This window comes from Misgurnus anguillicaudatus, chromosome 9 (genome assembly GCF_027580225.2).
Source record: "Misgurnus anguillicaudatus chromosome 9, ASM2758022v2, whole genome shotgun sequence".
Lineage (NCBI taxonomy): Eukaryota > Metazoa > Chordata > Actinopteri > Cypriniformes > Cobitidae > Misgurnus > Misgurnus anguillicaudatus.
In genome coordinates this window covers 16680707-16701428 of record NC_073345.2, presented here as the reverse complement: position 1 = coordinate 16701428, position 20722 = coordinate 16680707, and the positions used below count along the sequence as shown (strand labels likewise).

The 20722-nt window shown below is 36.7% G+C and overlaps 1 protein-coding gene across 1 annotated transcript; it reads right to left on the bottom strand.

Annotated features, from left to right (window-relative positions):
* Positions 1–341: 341 nt before the first annotated feature.
* Positions 342–17913, bottom strand: rasgrp2 (RAS guanyl releasing protein 2 (calcium and DAG-regulated)). Its single transcript, XM_073871188.1, has 17 exons — positions 17626–17913; positions 17236–17518; positions 13693–13795; positions 13382–13432; positions 12596–12733; positions 11933–12074; positions 8673–8846; positions 8463–8579; positions 7878–8159; positions 7680–7760; positions 7308–7415; positions 4397–4512; positions 4139–4280; positions 3125–3161; positions 2875–3036; positions 2079–2138; positions 342–1935 (listed from the first exon to the last, which is right to left on the bottom strand). Exons 2-16 carry the CDS (start codon positions 17303–17305, stop codon positions 2083–2085), a joined length of 1779 nt encoding a protein of 592 aa, XP_073727289.1. The 5' UTR covers positions 17306–17518; positions 17626–17913; the 3' UTR covers positions 342–1935; positions 2079–2082.
* Positions 17914–20722: the final 2809 nt, after the last annotated feature.

Below are 20722 nucleotides of genomic sequence, written 5' to 3'. Positions count from 1 at the left end.
TGAAATACCCAGACCGGCCCGTTTGGTACCAACAACCATGCCACGCTCAAAATTGCTTAAATCACCTTTCTTTCCCATTCTGACATTCAGTTTGGAGTTCAGGAGATTGTCTTGACCAGGACCTCACCCCTAAATGCATTGAAGCAACTGCCATGTGATTGGTTGATTAGAAAATTGCATTAATGAGAAATTGAACAGGTGTTCCTAATAATCCTTTAGGTGAGTGTACGTGCAATCATTTTCTTGCAGTTGAAGCCTTCTTATAGAGTCTATATGACAGCTTTACAGTAAACAGTGTATCTTGTTTAATATAAAAAGAAGACAAAAATGCAAAGGTTAAACCTGTTTATTGTTTAATGGGCTTGGTTACTTCATGTGAGAAGTAATTTATGTACATACAGTTTTACATAAAATCATCACATACATAATGTAAATACATCCAGTGAAAATATAACCTTATTATCTTTTATATGGACTGAGAAAGGTCATGTCAAAGATTGAAATCAATGTCAAATTAAACTTTGATGCTTCTAATTTCACAATTAGATTAAAAGACTTTAGCCTGGATTGATAAAAATGCATTCTAGAATAAAAAAAGTGTACATGTAAAAGAATAGAAAAAAACAAAGGCTGATTATTTTACATATGACATGCCAAATCGCTTGCATTTCTGCGTAAGTAAGACATTAATTGAAGTCTTGAGCACATAATGTGACCCAAATGGCCATGCTTTAAGCCCCGCCCACTCTGTCAGCTATAGCTTTGTGAACAGTAGCAATTTCGGTTCTCCGAGTGACATGGTTCACCCAAGTGTTAAAAAATACCCTTAAAAGCCTGCGTTGATAAAGCGGCAGGGCCAACTTAACTGTGAACGTAATTGCAGCCTTGCTGCGAAAGGTTCAACCTGCTAGATTAACCCTATGAATGGAGGCCATTTCCAGCCCGATTCACACTGCATGCTATTTGCAATAAATAATAGTGAATTGAATATAGTTTTACATAAAATAAACTAACTTGTATTCTTTTTTAATTCTTTTTTATTTTTATAAGTATACAGCTGTTGGTCTGAAGAGAGATACATTTCCTGAGGCTTTTCCCTTTGAGAAACTCAGGTATTTTTTTTAATAAAGCAAGTTTCACTCACTTCTAAAGTAATAATATCTCTCTCGCCCTCTCTCTCTTTCTCTCTCAAACACAGTGAGAACCAGACAGAGGAAAATATCTATTGGTGAAATGTTAGATTTATTATTGTACACACATCCATTTCTGCTGCGCTGCTATCACATATAAAAAACATTACGATAGAGTTCACAATTCTTTAAGGATAACAAACCCTTAATTTGCATAATGCTAATAATAATATAAATACAAAGGAAAGACAAAGCTATTGAGGCAGCAAGATCTTAAGTCAATTTTTCAATTTAGGACAACAGTGCCTTCTGTTGGTGGGCAATGATAAAAGATGACACAATGCTATCTGCAACATGTCATTCATTTCACCTTCACTTCTTCCTATCATTATCAATATTATGAAGTTTATAGATCAATAAAATCATACAGTTGCAGAAATTCTTCACATTTGGGATGCTAAATAAATAAAAGCCCTGTACATTGTTAAATAGTATTATAATTGATTTTATATGAACTAATTGATTTTGTGTTTGAATACAGCTATTTTTTCTTGTATTGGTCTGAAATGAAACAAGACCAACTTGATACAATTTCAAAATATGAGCAATGTTAAAGAATTATGATAATATTATTTTTTCCAGAAGTATAATTCATTTTTCTGATTCTTCCCACAGTAAATAGAGATCAAGAGGTATAGATAAAAATCATACTGGGAGACCAAATACTGATCTCACACATACAAGGCTTTGGAGTATAATGCTGCTTTCTTACTGCTGGGGTTTATGGATTTGTTCCAGGATGTTCCTATGGAAATGGAAAGGAGAGGATCATATCTAATACCAGATGATGGATTCCCTTCATGAAAAGAGTTAATGAAAAAGCACCTTGTGTGCGTGCATGCGTGTGTATATAAGTGTGTGTGTTGGCCATGTTCATTTCTTTCTTACTTCATCAAAGGTGGACATCAAAAACCTCATCCTCTTTCTCCTGAGAGCCATCCTTGATGACTGTGGAGGTAAAGAGAAAAACAAGCCAAAATACATAATAAATACACAAAAAAATACATATACAAAACAGGAGAGACATAATACTGCTAAATTATAATAACATTTGGAAAATCTAAGTAAACATTATATAAAAATGAAGAGTTTCGTTGTAAAACGAGATAACCACCGTTTTTTTAATTGTTTAGAAATCTCGTTTTTTGGTTGTGCATTCCAATTAATTTCAATTCAACTTCAGTTGGTTTGTTTTGATTTAAACCTTCATAACTTAAAAAATACAGCTAAGTAGCACCATAAAACAAAATAATAACAACATGATAACATAATAATAAACATGTTTTGACAAAAATGTTAAAAAATTGACTTATCTCGTTTTGCAACGAAACTCTTCATATCTACTTTAGGGTTTCACAGAAACAGCAGCTTATGTGTTTGTAATGACACATTTAAGGGTAAATAATGTGAGAATATACATTTTTAGGCAAACCAATCCATTAATATCAGCATGCACTCTATTTGGCATGCAATTCAGAAGTTTGAACCTGATGAACCTGATCCATATATCAGTACAATTTGAGACCACCTGCAAATAATTTCAATGTCACAAATGAGCTTATTTGAGAACCTTAAATATTTCAACATCAGTATTATTGCCTTTTATACCTCACTTTATGTGTCTTACTATGTAGTATAAAATGTGTGTGGACTCAAGTACACATGTGAATATTTGTGCATTTACCTGGGCACTCTTCGTCTTCCTGGGCGCTGTTAGGAGGCGGGAAGCTGAGGGAACGTGTGGCTCTAAAGGAAGCACTACTGTCACAGCTGACGCTCTGTGTCCGCTTGCGGCACTCAATGGCCAAGCGACTCTGACAGTCTTTATGACAGCTCACCCCGCACACTGAAAAACAACAAGAGGCGAACCGCCATAAGCATGTACACAGACCCGAGATCAGCACTGTGATGCTATAAAAAAATTACTTTTATACCTTTGCATTTGTATCTTTGTTTGTTAAATCCCCATATCTGAAAATGTAAAATAAGTGATAGTGAAAGAAAATAAAAGAAAAAATTGTAAGATTAAAGTGGATTTTTGATGCTGGTTCAGTAGATGAACAAAAGGTGATGCAAAAAAATAAAAACATATCTTAATGTATTTATTTTTTTTAATATTTATTTTGTAGGCTACTTGCATGTAAATAACTTATAATAGCCAATTTGAAATATGCATTAATAATGTTTGCATATGTAATGAAATAAAAATGTGCATTAATTTTATTAAATTAAGGTGGTAACAATTTGCAATTAGGTTGTATTTGTTAACATTAGTAAATGCATTAGCTAACATGAACTATCAATGAGCAATATAGTTTGTTAGTTCACTGTGAATTAACTAATGTCGATTTTTAAAAATGCATTAGTAAATGCTGCAATTAACATTAAGTAAGATGAAAAAAGTGCTGTGTACAGTTTGAAATGCATTAACTAATGTTAGCAAATACAACCTTAAGTTTTACCATAAAGGTTTTTTTCTTTATCAAAATGCAACACACTCAAACTAAAAACATTGCAGAAAAATGACAACAGATCTTGTGTTGGGGCGGATCTTGAAAGGAAATTAGAAAATAGGAAGCGGTTACTATCTACACCCAACTGTAAGTCACCGACTGTGAACATAACAACATCTTTCCCCCGGGCACGCCCTCCCCCCAACTTGCTTTTATAAAAAACAAAACCGCTGTACTTGAGCAAAAAACAACATCGGGGCTGTGAAGCCATAAAGCTCTGACAGCAGAGACAAATTTGAACGAATACCGGTTGTAAACACGAATTTGATTCTTGAATGATAATAAAATCGATTGCATTATATGCACATATAGATACAGATCTGGATGCCTGTTTCTCGTAACGCTAAAGGGAGCTTATTTCATCTCATCTGCGAGCTGTCAGCAGATTGGAGATGAAGATAAAGAGTTTGAGCCCTAAATGAAAGGAGCACTCACCAAGCGAGAACAGTGGCGACAAAGTGAAGGCTTGACACTGCTCGCCTCTGTAAATGTGTGAACAAAGCCCATCTTGCAGTTCTGTAAAGAAGTTGCCTTGGTGAAGTACTCAATCATCTCCTCTCGACTAATTTTACAATCCCTAGAGGCAAAAAAATGTAAAAAAGAAAGATGGGACCTTTACGGTACCGTAGACTTTGACAAATTGATGTAAACACATACAATATATAAGCTGGACGGATGTCTTGATTAACCCACCGGTTTTGGTCCACTTCATCGAACTTGCCGAGGTACGGGAAATTGCGCCTGATGGTCTCAAACTCTTCTTGGGAAATGTAGCCATCGCCATTGGTGTCATAATTTTGGAACACTGACTGTAAATAAGAAGTATTCTGTTTAGAAGTAATATCACTCTAAAATACTTGATTCTGATTGGTCAATAAGAATATTTGAACGTACAGTCACTATACAATATTTTACAGTAACTGATTTCACTGAATGTCACTGTGCTACTTTCATGATTTGTCTCACCCCACTGAATGTATTGTAAATTATTACATAACAGCCCTTAAAGGGACAGTTCACCCTATAATTATTTCTGTCATACTTTACTCACCAATTATTCAGGTGCAAAGCAACATGATGGTGAGTAAATGGTGATTTTTTTATTTTGGAGTAAAGTTGTTTAAGTACATTATGTGCACTGTAAAAAATGTCTGTATAAATTACAGTATTAATGGGTATTACTGGCAACTAGCTGTTGATTTTACATTTATGTTATTTACTGGCAACATTTTGTTCAAAGTTAAATGAACATGAAACATTTTTTGACTTTATCTTCTACAGTAAGTTACTGGCAACCAGCTGCAAAATTACAGCACATTTTTTAGAGTGTGGGTAACATTTACTGGCTACGTTTACATGCAACCAAATGATCTGTTTGTGATCGGACTGATGGCATAAACTGAGTGAAAAGCATTAATGTAAACACCTTAAAGGGACACTCCACTTTTTTTGAAAATATGCTCATTTTCCAGCTCCCCTAGAGTTAAACATTTGATTTTTACCGTTTTGGAATCCATTCAGCCGATCTCCGGGTCTAGTGCTACCAATTTTAGCATAGCTTAGCATACTCCATTGAATCTGATTAGACCATTAGCATCACACTAAAAAATAACTAAAGAGATTCAATAGTTTTATTTAAAACTTGAATCTTCTGTTGTGTACTAAGACCGACAGAAAATTAAAAGTTGTGATTTTCTAGGCAGATCTGGCTAGGAACTATACTCTCATTCTGGTGTAATAATCAAGGACTTTGCTGCTGTAACCGCCTGCTACCATGTTACAGCAGCAAAGTCCTCGATTATTACGCCAGTTTGAGAGTATAGTTCCTAACCACATCCGCCTAGAAAATCACAACTTTCAACCTTATGTCGGTCTTAGTACACGATGTAACTACAGAAGAGTCAAGTTTAAAAATATCAAAACTCTTTGGTTATTTTCAGCACGATGCTGATGGACTAATCAGATTCTATGTATTATGCTAAGCTATGCTAAAAGTGGTACCGCCAGACCCGGAGATCAGCTGAATGGATTCAAAAATGGTAAAGATCAAATGTTTAACTCTAGGGGAGCTGGAAAATTAGTATATTTTCCCAAAAAGTTGAGCGTCCCTCTAAAGGTCCTAATTTAGCGGCATCTAGCGATGAGATTGCGTATTGCAACCAACCTCAATTTCAAAACACAATGAGAAGCTACGGTAGCTGCCACAGGAAAAAAATTAAATGTCGTTGTCTAAGACAAAGTAGGGACAAAACGCGCTCTGTAGAGTGGTTTGTCCATTAAGGGCTACTGTAGAAACATGATGGTGACTTCCATGTAAGGAGTCTCATTCTTAGGTAATAAAAACCATACAGTTCATTATGAAAGGTCTTTACACACCACTGATAATATAGTTATGTATATTATATTGCATTTCTGTCAAGAGATCCTTCTGAAAGTTACACATTGCACCTTTAATCAAACTGATGTCAGTCTGAATGAAATTTTGATCAGATTGAAAGGGGTGGTGTCGTAGATCAATCTGTGATCCGATTAACAAGCATGTATAATGTGCTGTAGTTTTTTTTTTGTATTGCATCCTTGTGCATATGTGCAGTTGAATTGTACTTGCGTTCATGTTATATATTTACGTACTGTACATCTTATTTATGTATCAAATGATATATGCTGCAAAATGTCCCTTCATTCCATAAAGCAAGGAAAGAGCATCGTGGCATTCAACAATTCTGTTTCTGTTGCACATCTTAAACTTTTTAAGAACAACTATCTCAAACGAATTTTGATTAGACTGTACATTCATATAGAGATATGTCAATAAGGCTATCCGCAGCGTTGCCAAATCCATTATTTTCAATGAGTTTAGGATTGGGCTTATTTTAAACCGTTTCTGTGGGTTGTTTTTTTCTACAGGAAGAATGGCTGAATTTTGATAAGGAAATATAAAGAAGATAGAAGGGTTTTGTTCATTAGTTGTTGGTATTTGGGTTGTGCATGGTCATTGGGATGGTTTTATCTCAGAAATAAAGGTGCAAAGTTTGTCACTGGGACAGTACCCTTTCAAAAAGGTACAGCTTTGTACCCAAAGAGTGCATATTAGTATTTCAAAGGTTCATATTAGCAGTTCAAAGATACATATTTGTACCTAAATTGTAGATATTAGGACATTTTTTAAATGATACTGCACAAGTGACAGCTTTGTACCTTAATTTTTGACAGTGTAGACATTTTGTTCGAAAGCGAACTTTTGAATCAGATTGCAATGTCTAGGGTACATATAAACTGTACTTTCATAATCTGCAATCGGATTGAATTCAGTCAGATTTATGAAAATTGGAGCATGTAAAGGTATTCTTTAAAAATGTCATGTTCAAGTTCACTGTGCATTAACTAATGTTAACACTTACAACTTTTGATTTGTATTAGTAAATGCTGAAATTAACATGAAGATAGATGCTGTAGAAGTATTGTTCATTGTTAAGGTTATCTAATGCATTTACTAATGTTAACAAATACAACCTTGTAGCATTATGAGTAATACATTAACATGAAAAACAAAGAATGCTCAGAGAATAAGTAAATCAGAGTTAATCCTGTATGGGTCACGTACCTCCACCATTTTTTCAATGTGTTTGTTGATAATGGCCGGATCGGCTTTAGGCTTGACAGAAGATGCCCACTGTTCTATAAGTGGAGACTGCGACTTTGAGCTGGAAGTCTAAAAGGCCGGAGATCAATAGCGTAGTCACTTAGCAAGTGAAAATAAGGCAGCAGTAGATATGTATAAATGAGTGCTGTCTGTTGGTTGAACAAAATAATTACAGACTAGTGGTTCAGTCTCCCAGCTGCGAGTCCACGTAAGTGGATTATGCAAGCAACATAAGAAATTAATCTGTCAGATTGTGTCATGAGAGCTTGTAATTGGTAGTTTCTACCTCACGCCGGTCACTCATTTGTTGTTATGTCGGTGGGTGGGACTCACTGATCGTTTTGCGCTTCTTGGCTCCCTCTGCAGAGAGAGCTGATAAATCTCCTCCTCCGAATGGTACTGGTCCAAAGACACCTGGCCAGAGACGGAAAGAAATGCAAAGCTTTTCGGTGAAATCCTGTTTGGTTTAAAATACACATGAAAAATAATTTGGATTCCAGATAAGATCCATCCCGCTTGTATTAAACTCACTATCAGCAGATTCAGCAAGTCTGAATTGGCTTCTATGTTGGGCGGGGTGCTCTGAACAACCGCCAGCTCCTCCAAGATGGCATACAATTGATGAGTCTTGGTGAGGTTGACCCTGCTTTTCTCCGGGTCGGCCCAATCAGGCAGTGCCACATGGACGGCAATCAGGTCCTTTAGATGCACACCAAGAATGGGAAAACGAAATCCGGAGCATTCCGAGAAACGCTGACGGTAACGACTGTAGTTTCCGGATGAGGTGACCAGCTCCACCAATCCATCAAAAACCTGATTAAACACAAACCAGGTCATTAGTATTACTTCAGTATTATTTCAGTTATATATAGACCATGAGAAGAAGTTTTCAAATACATTCTTCACGAGAGCCTGTTTGGTTTCCTGAAACCGAAACACTCCACTTGAGTATTGATATTTTTGTGCAATCTGGCGAAGAGTATGAAAATGGCACTCGAGCCATCTGGTGCTGAGCGCTGACTTTAACAATCTTATCTCCTTTAGCCAGAGTTTAAGTGTCACAGTTTGTTTGTTTTCGTGCCAGTATTGAAGGTGTGCTTCCCTGGCAGCTCCTACCTTTCGCATCTCGCTGCAGACGAGCGCTTGTGTATCCTTGAGTCGAGCGATGGAGCTGTTGCTAAGTCCACCTACTACTGCCATCAGGGTGTTGAAGTTCTGCAACTGCAGTAGCTTCTGTTCACACACACACACGTACACGTACACCAGACAATAAGCACGGGCTTCATATAAATGGTATAGCTGTAAATATAAGAGAGTCATGTTAACCTGAGCCACTTTGATGAAATCACTGATGACTGTAGCTCTCTGTTGAGCTGTAGGCTTACTGAGAACCATAATCTGGATCCACTGGGAAACGCTGTTAAAGAGGGTGATGAAACGCTCCAGAATGGGATTGTCCACTGTGCAGCCGTGCATCACAAAACTGTGGTAGTCCTGGAACTAAAAGCCATTTTCATTCGCAACATGAATCCATACATACATAAAATGCTGGGATATTTTCCACACATGGTTGGGTCAGAAAGGGACAAACTCAATCGTTGGGTTAAATTCATCCAGAAAATGTTTATATTTAACACAAACATGCTATAATATACACTGGGTCAAATGTGCGCTGTCAGAAATAAAGGTACAAAACAGTGCCCTTTCTGTCACTGGGGTGGTGCACTGAGGTTCCGTTTTAAACTTTTACAGGTATACTAAACATTATACAATGTTGTATATTTTTGGGTACGTAACTGTACCTTAAGGATCTATTATGTACCTTTAAAGGTTCAGTTAAAGGGATACTCCAGCCAAATATCAAAATTACCCCATGATTTACTCATCCTCAAGCAATCCGAGATACATGTGTCCATAATCTTTTAGACAAGCACATTTGGAGTTATTTTAGTAGATGTCCTGAATGGGCTAATGAAACAGGCTAAAGTGCGCTTTGTTTTGCGCCATTCAAGTAGCCTACTATCGGCACCTAAATAGGCTATGGAACCTGATAACTATACACAAATAGACCTATTATTGAAAAAAAGAACAAGAAAAAATACAACCTACCTACACAACGCCTGCTGTGCTCCTACAAGTCTCGTCTCAAAATGCTTTCTAAGGGTGTTTTCACACCTAGTTCGTTTGAGCCCTCCAAACGCTCTCAGATCAGTTCAGGGTGTATATGTGAACAAACCAAGTGATCTCAGACCCCACTAAAAGGACCCAGAAGTGAACCGAACTCAGACCACGTCAGGAGGTGGTCTGAGTATGGTTCGCTTTTGGGTTCTTTTGTGGTTCAATTCTTTTTGATATGTGAAATCAATGAGGTCCCGGTCCGCTTTGCGTGTCGTTTGGACATTGTATCAAAATCAGCTGCTGCACAGAAAGCTGGGATCTGAGTTCTTATAAAGTTGTGATGTGAACAAGAAAAGGTCTGAGATCACTTCAGTTCTGAAGAGGACCAAAAAAAGAACTGGGTCCTCTTTTGAGTCCACTATATTGTGAACACCAAAAGGACTGAGGTCACATTCAGCTAGTTCCTTTACTGGTTCACTTTAAGTGAACAGAGTTTGGTTCTTTTAAAATGAACTATATGTGAAAACACCCTAAGAGAAGACGTTCCCAGCTTCCAGCTATCAACGGCAAAACTTTATGCAACTCCTGCAATGCTCGCTCCAACTAGGCCATGAGAAGCATCAACAAAGGTCGCGCACTGTCGCAGTGGTGGTGACGTGATAGGTCAAATGTCATACGTTGTGCATGTTATGGTCATTTAGACATACAAATATTGCATATATTTTCATTCGCGTTACTACCCGCCCGCACGGAGTTAATTATACACCTGTGAATTTTAGGACACTTTTAAGACACTTTTGTCGGGGTATCAGCAAGTACACGACCTGTTGCAGGACTCTGGATGTCCTTGCTCTTATAATCTTTATAATGGTAGATAACATGGATCAGGTAACAACTTCTGACTTCAAACCCCCAAAAAGTGCATCCATCCCTCACAGAAGCAATCCACATGGCTCCAAGGGGTTAACAAAGGTCTTCTGTGGTAATTATTGTTATTTGGTAAGAAAAATATTCTTATTTCAAACTGTATAAGTAAGGGATAATGTAGAGGCAGCCGGTAGTTATTGGGAAATAAGCACCGACAGTGTGATCAGGACCCGACGCGAAGTGCTTATTACATGGCTACTTGCCACATAAGAAAAAAAACTGGACATGAATATGAATTTGAAACATTTTATTGGCATATTTGTTTTAAATTAACATTTTTATCCTTTCGCGAAACTTTGCACAGATGCATAAAATGATCGTAATACCTTATTAAGATCCTCTGCTTCATACTTGTCTGTCTCCATTTTTTCTTTTTTAGCCAGTCTTTGAAAAGTTTTATTGCCCATTCTGTATTTTTTTTGTGTGTTGGCTTCGTAGCTGTCATGCTCTATTTTGTCAAGTTCAGTCTCAGTAAGCTCTCTGTGTCTTGTCGTTGTTCGTTCTTCTATCCACTGTTTAAATGTTTTGTTTTTTCCGTACATGTTAAAATTAATATCAAAATTTTCCATTCTTAATTGTGGTTGTCCAGTGTTTGTCACAAGATGGCACCAAACAGTAATCTTTATTGGCGCGGAGCGATTTTACTTGTACAAGTAATACCGGCTATGCGTTATTACTTTTGAGCGGTTATTATTTGAAAAGAACGAACCTGCAAATGTCTCAACTGACCAATCAGAATCAAGCATTCCAGAGAGCCGTGTAATAAACTGTAATAACTAGCTTCCTGTAATGGCGCCATCTTCGAGATGTTTATCGTATTGAGTGTTGGCTGCCATAGGTACGTTGCACATAAATCGTGTAAGTCCAAGATGGTGTCATTACTAGAAGATAGTTATTATAGTTTATAAAGTTTAAAATATGGATATTCTTCTTACAAAAGCACATCGATTTTGCGAAGAAGACCTTTATTAACCCTTTGGAGCCATGTGGATTACTTCTGTAAAGAATGGACGCACCCCTTTGGTGGCCTAAAGTCTAAAGGTGTATCCCGATCCCTGTTTTATACCATTATAAAGCTTGGATGAGCAAGGACATTTACTAAAATAACTCATGAGGAAATTTTAAATATTTGGTTGGGGTATCCCTTTAACTGTTTTGTACCCCTAAAATTTAACTGGTACAAAATTTTCCCTTAAAGCCGGTCCGAGTACCAAAACACAGGGGGCGTGTCTAATAACCAACATCGTTGCCTGGGTTGAGTATTTGTGGGGTGGGTCTATCAAAAAAAAAGTCCAGATTCTATTGGGGTGGGGCGTGTTTGTTTATGTGATTTCAAATGTCAACATTGGCTTTCAGAGATCACGCACTCCACCTTTAAGGTACAAAATAGGTCCTTAGGATATAATATTTCACATTTCAATGTGTTGTATAACCATAAAGGTACAAAAATGAACCTTTGAGGGTACCGTGCCAGCGACAGAAAAGGTACAGTTGTACCATTTTTGTACCAGTGTGACTGTCACCAATGAATTCAGACTCACAATAATTTTGCAAAAGGATTTGTACTCCATGTATGTGAGATGTTCGGCGAGGGTGGATGCATCCAGGTGGTCAAACAGAAGAGAGGTCTTGCGTTTCTTCTGCACATGTTCGGTCAGCTGTCGTCTCCATTCGTACGATGGGCTGCAGGCGACAAAATATGCAAGTCATTTTGGGTAAAACTTTGAGATATTTTCCAGTACTCATAGCAAATTACGTTTAATGCCTTTGGCAGATGCTTACATTGCATAATTTCAAGGGTTTACATTTTTCATCAGCACGTGCGTTGCCTGGGAATCAAGCTTACAGCCTTTGTGTTGCAAATACATACTAACTAAGATACAGGAAGACTTTCCAGCTTAAAAATGTACAATATTGAACAGCCAAATTTCTGTTCATTGTCTAGCATGCACAGTACAGTATATAAGACCACAGGCCCTTCATCTTCAATTCTGATGTATAACAGATGTCATTGTTGTACAGTACAATCCACTCTCAAGCTACGAAGTCTCAAGCTACAGTATGTGAATAGGAAGTGAATGGACCATTGCATAAATGCTCAGCTGTCTGGGAAGTGCAGCTCATGTGTGATATTCGGCACATTCTCCAGCCCTCCGCATGAAAAGATCAGCGGTTTGGGTGAATGCTGTGGCCCTGTGACTCACATGCTGTCTACATCGATGAGCAGACTACGCCTCACATCTCCATTCTGCTCCAGTCGCTCTTTCAGACCGCGGATCTGCTCAGCCAGCTCGGGGTTCAGGTCAAATTCAGCTGGGAACTCGGATATCCAGTACTTGACAGAAAAAGAGAGAGAGCAAAAAAACAGAGAGAGCTGTGACACAGAGAAGTTATGCATAAAATAGGTCTTGGCACAACATCAGGAGAACGAGTTTTTCTGTGAATAGTCTTGCCTCGAACGTTTTATTTAAATTCAGAATGCATCTTTGTGATTCGATCCAGCTGGCTTATGACACACACCATGCACGTCTTCACAAAAGATACAGCGGGGTGCAAAACTCTGAGAGTCTACTTTTTAGAAATGTTTTTTTTAAACAGGGTTTGGGAATCTTGAAAAATTTGTAGCTTGATGTAAAATTATTTTCTAGGTCAAACGTTTGCAAACTCCATTTTGCAAAAGGTCAAATTTTGTTGCCTCCTCTGAAGTTCACAAGATTGTGAAATATAATTCATTATAAGACCAGCCATTTTAAATACATGAATGCAAAAGTGGCAATAATACACATTAAAAACTAACAGTCTTTCACTTCCTGGAAACCAGACCAAAAATATTAATGCCTTTATGCACTACACATAAATGTGCACATGAATGCATTTTCACTAAGGGTTTTATAGACTCTTGAACTCCGCTGTATCTGTACAGTTCAATATGTACTGAGCATTTAAGTAAAGTAAAATAGGCAAACAAATGGGTTTTAACCTACTTGACAAGGTGACATATTTGAGACTGGCGATTTGCAGAGCAGTCCTGTTCTTGAGATCTGTAATAGTGTTAAGGTAGCTGCACTTCATTGCTACTGTAGTATGGGCTTTGAGGAGGGTAATTGAAACAGACTGTGATGCTGTCAACCCTCTCTGACAAACCCCACCCATGAATGTACTAAGTGCTAAATGTCGTGCATAAAAGCCAAGCTGTCACCTTGGAAACTAAATGTACAAAGACTTTTATTTCTCTTTAGTTGCATTTGACAGTAATACTGGTTTTTCAGAGTTCTGAGTAAGCTCTGGTGAAGAAGGATACTTGTGCAGAAGTTTCTTGGCTAGGTCAGTGGAGGACAGATACCAGGGATGCATAGTGAGAAACATGCGTACAAGTAACGTCTCCTTCAGAACGCCTTCATTGTCTGGGAGAAAGACAGACAGATAGAGACATACGTTTACCAAATAACATACTTAGCATACTTAACATACACATATTTCTACTATTTTTTATTCTTTAGAGACACGTAAGCTCCAAATCATAAATATGTTTCGTCTCAAAACTAATACAGTAGTGGGGATGAATAGGTTATGGGTAACACTTTAGAAAAAGGTTGTATTAGTAAACATTAGTAAATCCATTAACTACACTGTAAAAAAATTCCATAGAAATTGCAGCTGGGTTACCGGTAACTTACCGAAGATTTAAATAAATTTTTTCACTGTCAAAATTTTGATAATTTAAATGAAAATTAAGCATCACAAGTCTTTGTCTTTACAGAGCAAAACTAAACAAAAAAATAGCATCAAGCAAAACATTCTGGGAAACAAAATCTGAAGCAAAAAACAGAAAAAGGTTGATGATGATTTCTGGTTCCCAGAATGCTTTGCATGAGGCTGTTATTGTATAGTTTTATTCTGTAAAGATAAAGACTTGTTAATATTTAACATTTATTTAACTTTGAACAAACTCTTGCAAGTAAATAACAAATTTACATCTACAGTAAATTACCGGCAACCCAGCTGCAATAACATTGTAATTTTTACAGAATTTTTTTTACAGTGTAACATGCACAAACAATGAACATTATAATTTTCAGCATTTATTAATTATTGTCAATGTTTATGTCAATACAATTATTCATGGTGCATTAACTAATGTTAACAGTTTAACATTTTTTATTTTAATAATATATTAGTAAATCCTAAAATTAAAATTAACAAAGATTAATAAATGCTGTAAAAGTATTGTTTATTGATAGTTCATGTTAGCTAAGGCTTTAAATAAATATTAACAAATACAACCTTATTGTAAAGTGTTACCTAGGTTAACAGTTAAATCAAATGTCAATGGCGATACTACATGATGTCTGCCTATCTATATATACACAAATACAAATGGATAAATAAAAATGCATTAAACATTATAGAGCATGTACACTCATGTGTTAAAACAACACATGTTGTGTCTAGTTAAGGACAACACATTTAATGTGTTGTCTTTACAGGAACTAGACACATGTTATTGTGGAACAAGACAATTTGTTTTAACACATCTTATGTTGTTTCTTTTAATTATTTAAACACAAAATCAACACAAAATGACACATACTGGGTCTTATTCACTAAGCATGTGTACACAGAAATTGCGTACGTAAAATGTGCATAAGGAAGTTTTAACTTACAAATCACAATTCAACAAAATCTTTCATACTAATTTGTTTTTAAATGTATACAAAACTGTAAGAACAACTTAGACCACATACACAATAATCATCAACAAGAAAAAAAAATGTATAACACAGATATATATCATAGGGTTCTTTTTCCTTGTTCACCATTAGACCACATGTGGTCTAAGTTGTTCCTACGCTCCTGCAAACATTCAAAAGAAATTTTAGCATAAAAGTTTTTGCTGAATCATGACTTGCAAGCCAAAACATCCCTACGCACACTTCACGAACAAGATTTGTGCGTACGCATCCTTAGTGAATGTGACCCAATGTGTTAAATATGATAAAACAAAACAATGTGTGAAAATTAACACATGCTTTCTTGGAGTGTAGTACAGTCGATCATTGTGCATAAATATATAGAGAGATGGTGACTATAAACTCATGGCAATTCTTCCCTCACCAACAATTTTATTATTTATTCACATCCTTTACTATTAAGGGTGTCACGAAATCGATCGAAATTAAGTCACAACCTCGAACTTCGAATTAAAAAATTGGATCGTCGATGCTGCCACGCCCCCATGTCACGTCCGGTCGGCTTGCCAAGCGGGGGAAAATAAACTCTCAGAAGTGCCTTTAATAACATCCATCCAGCGGAACGCGATTTATATTTTAAACACGAGGGATGTATTGCTACAACTCCTTGAAATGCATATCATAAACAGGATTACTACCTAGTGATCTGCCTTCGGACAGAGCGTAGCTCTCTGCACGTGCACGAGAGGGCCGCCAAGATGCAGCGGGTTATATTTTAAACAAAAGTTATAGTTTGCCTCAGCTCGCATGAAACGCATAAAACTGAACAAATACATAAGGATTATTACTTTAGTTTATGTTTAGACTTTGGACAGATGTGAGAGCGCGTGCACGTAAGACAGAGAGAAGCGCAGCTGCTTATGACGCACCGGTTTTAGTTCAGATAATAGGAGTCCAAGACGCGCGCATTAAGTCTATCTGCGTGCAAGAAGGAATTCTCTCTCTACAAGCTCTCTCGCTTAAAGTAAAGCCCACAAACCCCCATGCGAGGAAAAGCACGCAATGTGCATGTTAACGTGAAACTATAATAATAATAATAATAATAATAATAATAATAATAATAATAATGGCATATAACTTTTTGTCTTAAAAAAAATCATTTAAAAATCGAGAATCGAATCGTGACATCAGAATCGAAAATGTAATCGAATCGAGGATTTGGAGAATCGTGACACCCCTATTTACTATGTATCAAGTACGTCATCTTCATATTTATAAAAATGTGAGCTTGTGGGAACACAATTTTCCACACAATATACAAGATAACCTTAAATGTGCAGGTGTAATTTTTAGATGGATCTCTTGACAGAAATGCAATATAATATACAAAACTATATTATCAGGGGTGTATAAAGACCTTTTTAGAATAAATCGTTATGTTTTCATTACCTTAGAATGAGATGTTTTCTTCCCTTACGTGGAAGTCACCATTTTGTGCCACCACGTTTCTACAGAAGCCCTTAACGGACAAATAAATAAATTTTTGTTTCCGACGATGACATGTTTTCTTCGGTGGCGGCTACTGTAGCTTCTCTATGCATTTCAAAAGCGAGGGGTGAGCAGTGGGCTGAGCCATTGGTTGCAATTCGCAATCTCACCACTAGATGCTGCTAAAATTTTCAGACTGCACCTTTAACCAAGGCTACGCAACTTATAATGCCAAAATCCAACTTAAAGTTTTATTGTATCTCCTGTATTATAATACATTACATACAATTCAAATGCAATGCACAGGAATGTGTATATAGTTAGTTCGTATTCTTTTTTATGTATTATTTTCTTTTGCAATAAAAGTAACACATCATCACACTTTAAACAGATTTATATGGAAATATATACATGTTATTTTAAGCCCTGTTAAGAACAGAGGTCCCTACTTCATCTCTCTAGCCACCAAAGTCTTTGGTTGGGAAAAGAGGTTAAGGGCCTCTGAGCAAGAGATATTAAATGAGAAATACTGAAGGGTGTGCAGGGAATAGGGAAATAATAAGAAGAAGGAGAGAGCGAGAGAGAGAGAGAGAGAGAGAGTTTTGTTCAGCTGGTTAATCAGAGTGTTTACACAAAAGAAGAAAAAGGCAAATGTGCCGACTGACCAAAGGCTTTGATGCAGGCTTCCACCAGCTCATCCACGCTGGATGACTGATCCGATGAAACGCCATCCATCCTTCTCCACTCCACTGTTCTCCGCCGCCTCTCCTTTCCCCCTGCCTAATTTTCCACTTTTCTCTTTGATCCCTCTCTTTTCTCAGTCTGAAAATGAGACGACGCCACGCACAGCAAAGGAAACCGAATCAATAAAGCAGAGACTGGCTCAGAGATTCGAGATGTCGTCGGCTTCTTGTTTCCATCAAACACGCACGAGTCCCGGTCACGCATCTAAAACAATCAGCCAGTGAAAACAAGGTGCGTACAGGACATAAACATTCATTGTGTCACAGCAAACCATAAAGTAAGCCTTGAGAAGACGTTCAAAGTGAACTTACCCGGTTAATGTGACATCAATGATGCACACTGATACAGTACCTCTTTAAAGAGAATAGAGAAGTGTAACACAGGATTTAACTGCAGCCTCTGTACCTATGAAGGAACTCAATGTACTGGAAAGCGAGGGCCTCCATGGGCTGGGGTTCACTGTAAGAGCAACAGCCTGTTTCCTGTCAGTTGAGAAATTTACAGCAGTTGCATTTCCTGTTCATAACAGAGACATATCAACTCATTTTTCACAACACAAAGGATTGGGAGAGAGAAAAGCATGAGAAAAAAGCAATTTTGTTTGATTTGCAGCGTGTTAAAGGCAAAACAATTCAGATTCTCGGAATCTCATTCTTATTCGTATTTGTGACACTGGGAATTGCCTAAAGGTTGATCTCTATTTTTGGTTAGGGTGCATTACAATTTCAATCCAGAGAATCTTTAAGAATTATTTCTATTTATTTACAGTACATACATATATAGTGAAGTGGCTCGTGTGAATATTTTCGAGATCATGTTTATTTTCGTTGAAAATACTTTTTTGTATATAGGCACATACATTAAAGAACACCTATTTCAGTGCTAAAAACAATGTTATTTTGTGTATTTGGTATAATACAATCTGTTTGTGTGGTTTATGGTTAAAAAACACATTATTTTTCACATACTGTACATTTTTGTAGCTCCAAATTTCCCTCTCTTTCTGAACGGATTTGAAAAGCGCCGTGTCCCTGATTGGCCAGCTAATCTGTACGTGATTGACCTGAATACCTCTGACGTCAGCCGAAAATGTGACGCTCCTTACCATGTTTGAAAGATTCGTGCACAATGCAATGCTAACAGGAGTTCATTTACAGGCTATGAGTCCAAGGGGGAGGAATTATGATAATGTGGTGTCTACATCACCAATCCAGGAGGTAAACTGTTGCCTACAATCCGTGTGTTTGTTGTAGTCCTAGAAAAGAGATTTATGTTGGAAACAATGGCTGCGTCCGAAATCCAATGTTAGGTTTACTTCCTGACTCCTGAGATCTTGTCCCACAATTCTTTGCGCGCATGGGGAATGTGATTGGTCGAACCTGGTCGAGTTCGAAAAAATTAAATGCCGGCCAAGAAAGCGTCTGGAGCACAAATTTAGTGTAAATAAATGTATATTTTCACTTTTTACACCTTTTAATTGCTTTTCTAGCGAGAAATCTGTATTGAACACTGTAAAAAAATTCCGTAGAAATTACAATGTTATTGCAGCTGGGTTGCCGGTAAATTACCGTAGATTTAAATTTATGTTATTTACTGGAAAGAGTTTGTTCAAAGTTAAATAAATTTTTAAATATTAACAAGTCTATATCTTTACAGAATAAAACTATACAATAACAGCATCATGCAAAGCATTCTGGGAACCAGAAATCATCAACAACCTTTTTCTGTTTTTTGCTTCAGATTTTGTTTTCCAGAATGTTTTGCTTGATGCTGTTTTTTTAGTTTTACTCTGTAAAGACAAAGACTTGTAAATGTTTAACGGTCATTTAACTTTGAACAAAATGTTGCCAGTAAATAACATAAATTTAAATCTACGGTAAGTTACCGGCAACCCAGATGCAATTTCTACGGAATTTTTTTTACAGTGTAGTTTTCAAATATGTGATTACCCTGCTGAAAAAAAACAATAAAACCATTACAGAAAATTCTAATGGTTTTCCATTAAAATACCAATAGGAACCATTAGCTTTTACCATTAAAACCACTACACTACCACTACTAGTGTAGTGTGTTTTGGGCCATATTCCATTAGAACCAATAAAATTCCCAATAAAACCAATAGAATTTCTGATAAGGTGTCTTTTTTTTTTAGCAGGGTGTTTATCACAAAAGCGCTCTCTGTTTATATTTCAAACACGATGCCTTTGAAGTGTGTCCGAAAGCATTTCTCTGAGCTGCCGAAGTCGTTGCCTCATGAGGCAGCGAGGCAAAAAGTCAGGAGCCAAGACGTAACAAGACATAACCGATAACTCGTGTTATTGTTCACTTTGGGGTTTGTACCTTTTGCATATCGTTAACATGTACTAATACACTTACACACCAAAGGAAATGTATTAACGTGAATCGGACAATAGGTGCTCTTTAAAGTCTTTGTTACTCAAAAACGTACCTTCATTGTCTACTAAAAAGCTCTAACAGGGCATGTTGTATACAATAGGTTGAACTATGAAATGTGCCATTAAGCATCATATTTGTAGTTGTAGTTGTAGTAATTTGGTGCCTATTTGACAGAGAAAATGGGTGTTTGTAGTCTCACCCGCTCAACAAAGATATTGGACTTCCTGCTTTCAATGATGCAAAATGATGATTTTTACATCATTGAAAGAAGGAAGTGCACAACTGAAATCTGTATTTCTCCTCTTTCAGCGGCAACTGAGGAAATGATGCATGACCTTTCAAAAACATGACTGGGGTTTTAACTATACAAAGCTTAATGCAAATGGGTGAAGTTTCACTTTAATAGTGTAGGTTTTTGTCAAATTTAAACAAAGTAATTATCCCTCTCCCAGTTAATAGCTTTAACTTGTTTACTGAACAGTTATAGGAAACATACGACAAAACTGAATTGTAGATTGCAGATTTTTTTTAATCCACCATGGATTTCACTCACCCTTCACCATACAAAGAGTGTGATCAATGTGAAATGTAGTTGTTGTTTTGGCGCCCCCCTTTGGCCACGCTGTGCCACATACTCGAAATTCTCTCTAAATTCCAAATGAAGCTTGCATTCAATGAAAAGTTTTAATAGTCATACTTAAAAAATAGGTAGACATGAAAATTTTAATGATTAAAGTATACGTAGGAATGAAGAAGATTTATTAATCCAAATATAAAGAAATCAAGTATAATCTATGTGACTGCCCTTAATGTGTACTAATTATTTTACTAATGTGTATCTGTATTATTCCATGCATTTATCCAACTGTTTTGCAAACAAATAAAATCCGCCTTTTGAAATCACAACCTGAGACTGAAGAGTGCGAAGAAAAGGGGAACCACAATATGAACTAGGGTTATACTAATTAAAATCCACTGCTACAAAATCCTATTAATCAGCATTGTCTTGGG

What these genes read in the sequence shown, in the direction of transcription:
- rasgrp2 (XM_073871188.1), bottom strand. Translation starts at nt 17,305, where the DNA reads ATGGATGGCGTTTCATCGGATCAGTCATCCAGCGTGGATGAGCTGGTG. An exon ending in GATGAAGTGGACCAAAACCG is followed by an intron (nt 4,281 to 4,396) that starts GTGGGTTAATCA and finishes TTTTGCCTCTAG; the next exon opens with GGATTGTAAAATTAGTCGAG. An exon ending in GGAAGACGAAGAGTGCCCAG is followed by an intron (nt 2,139 to 2,874) that starts GTAAATGCACAA and finishes TTACCTCCACAG; the next exon opens with TCATCAAGGATGGCTCTCAG.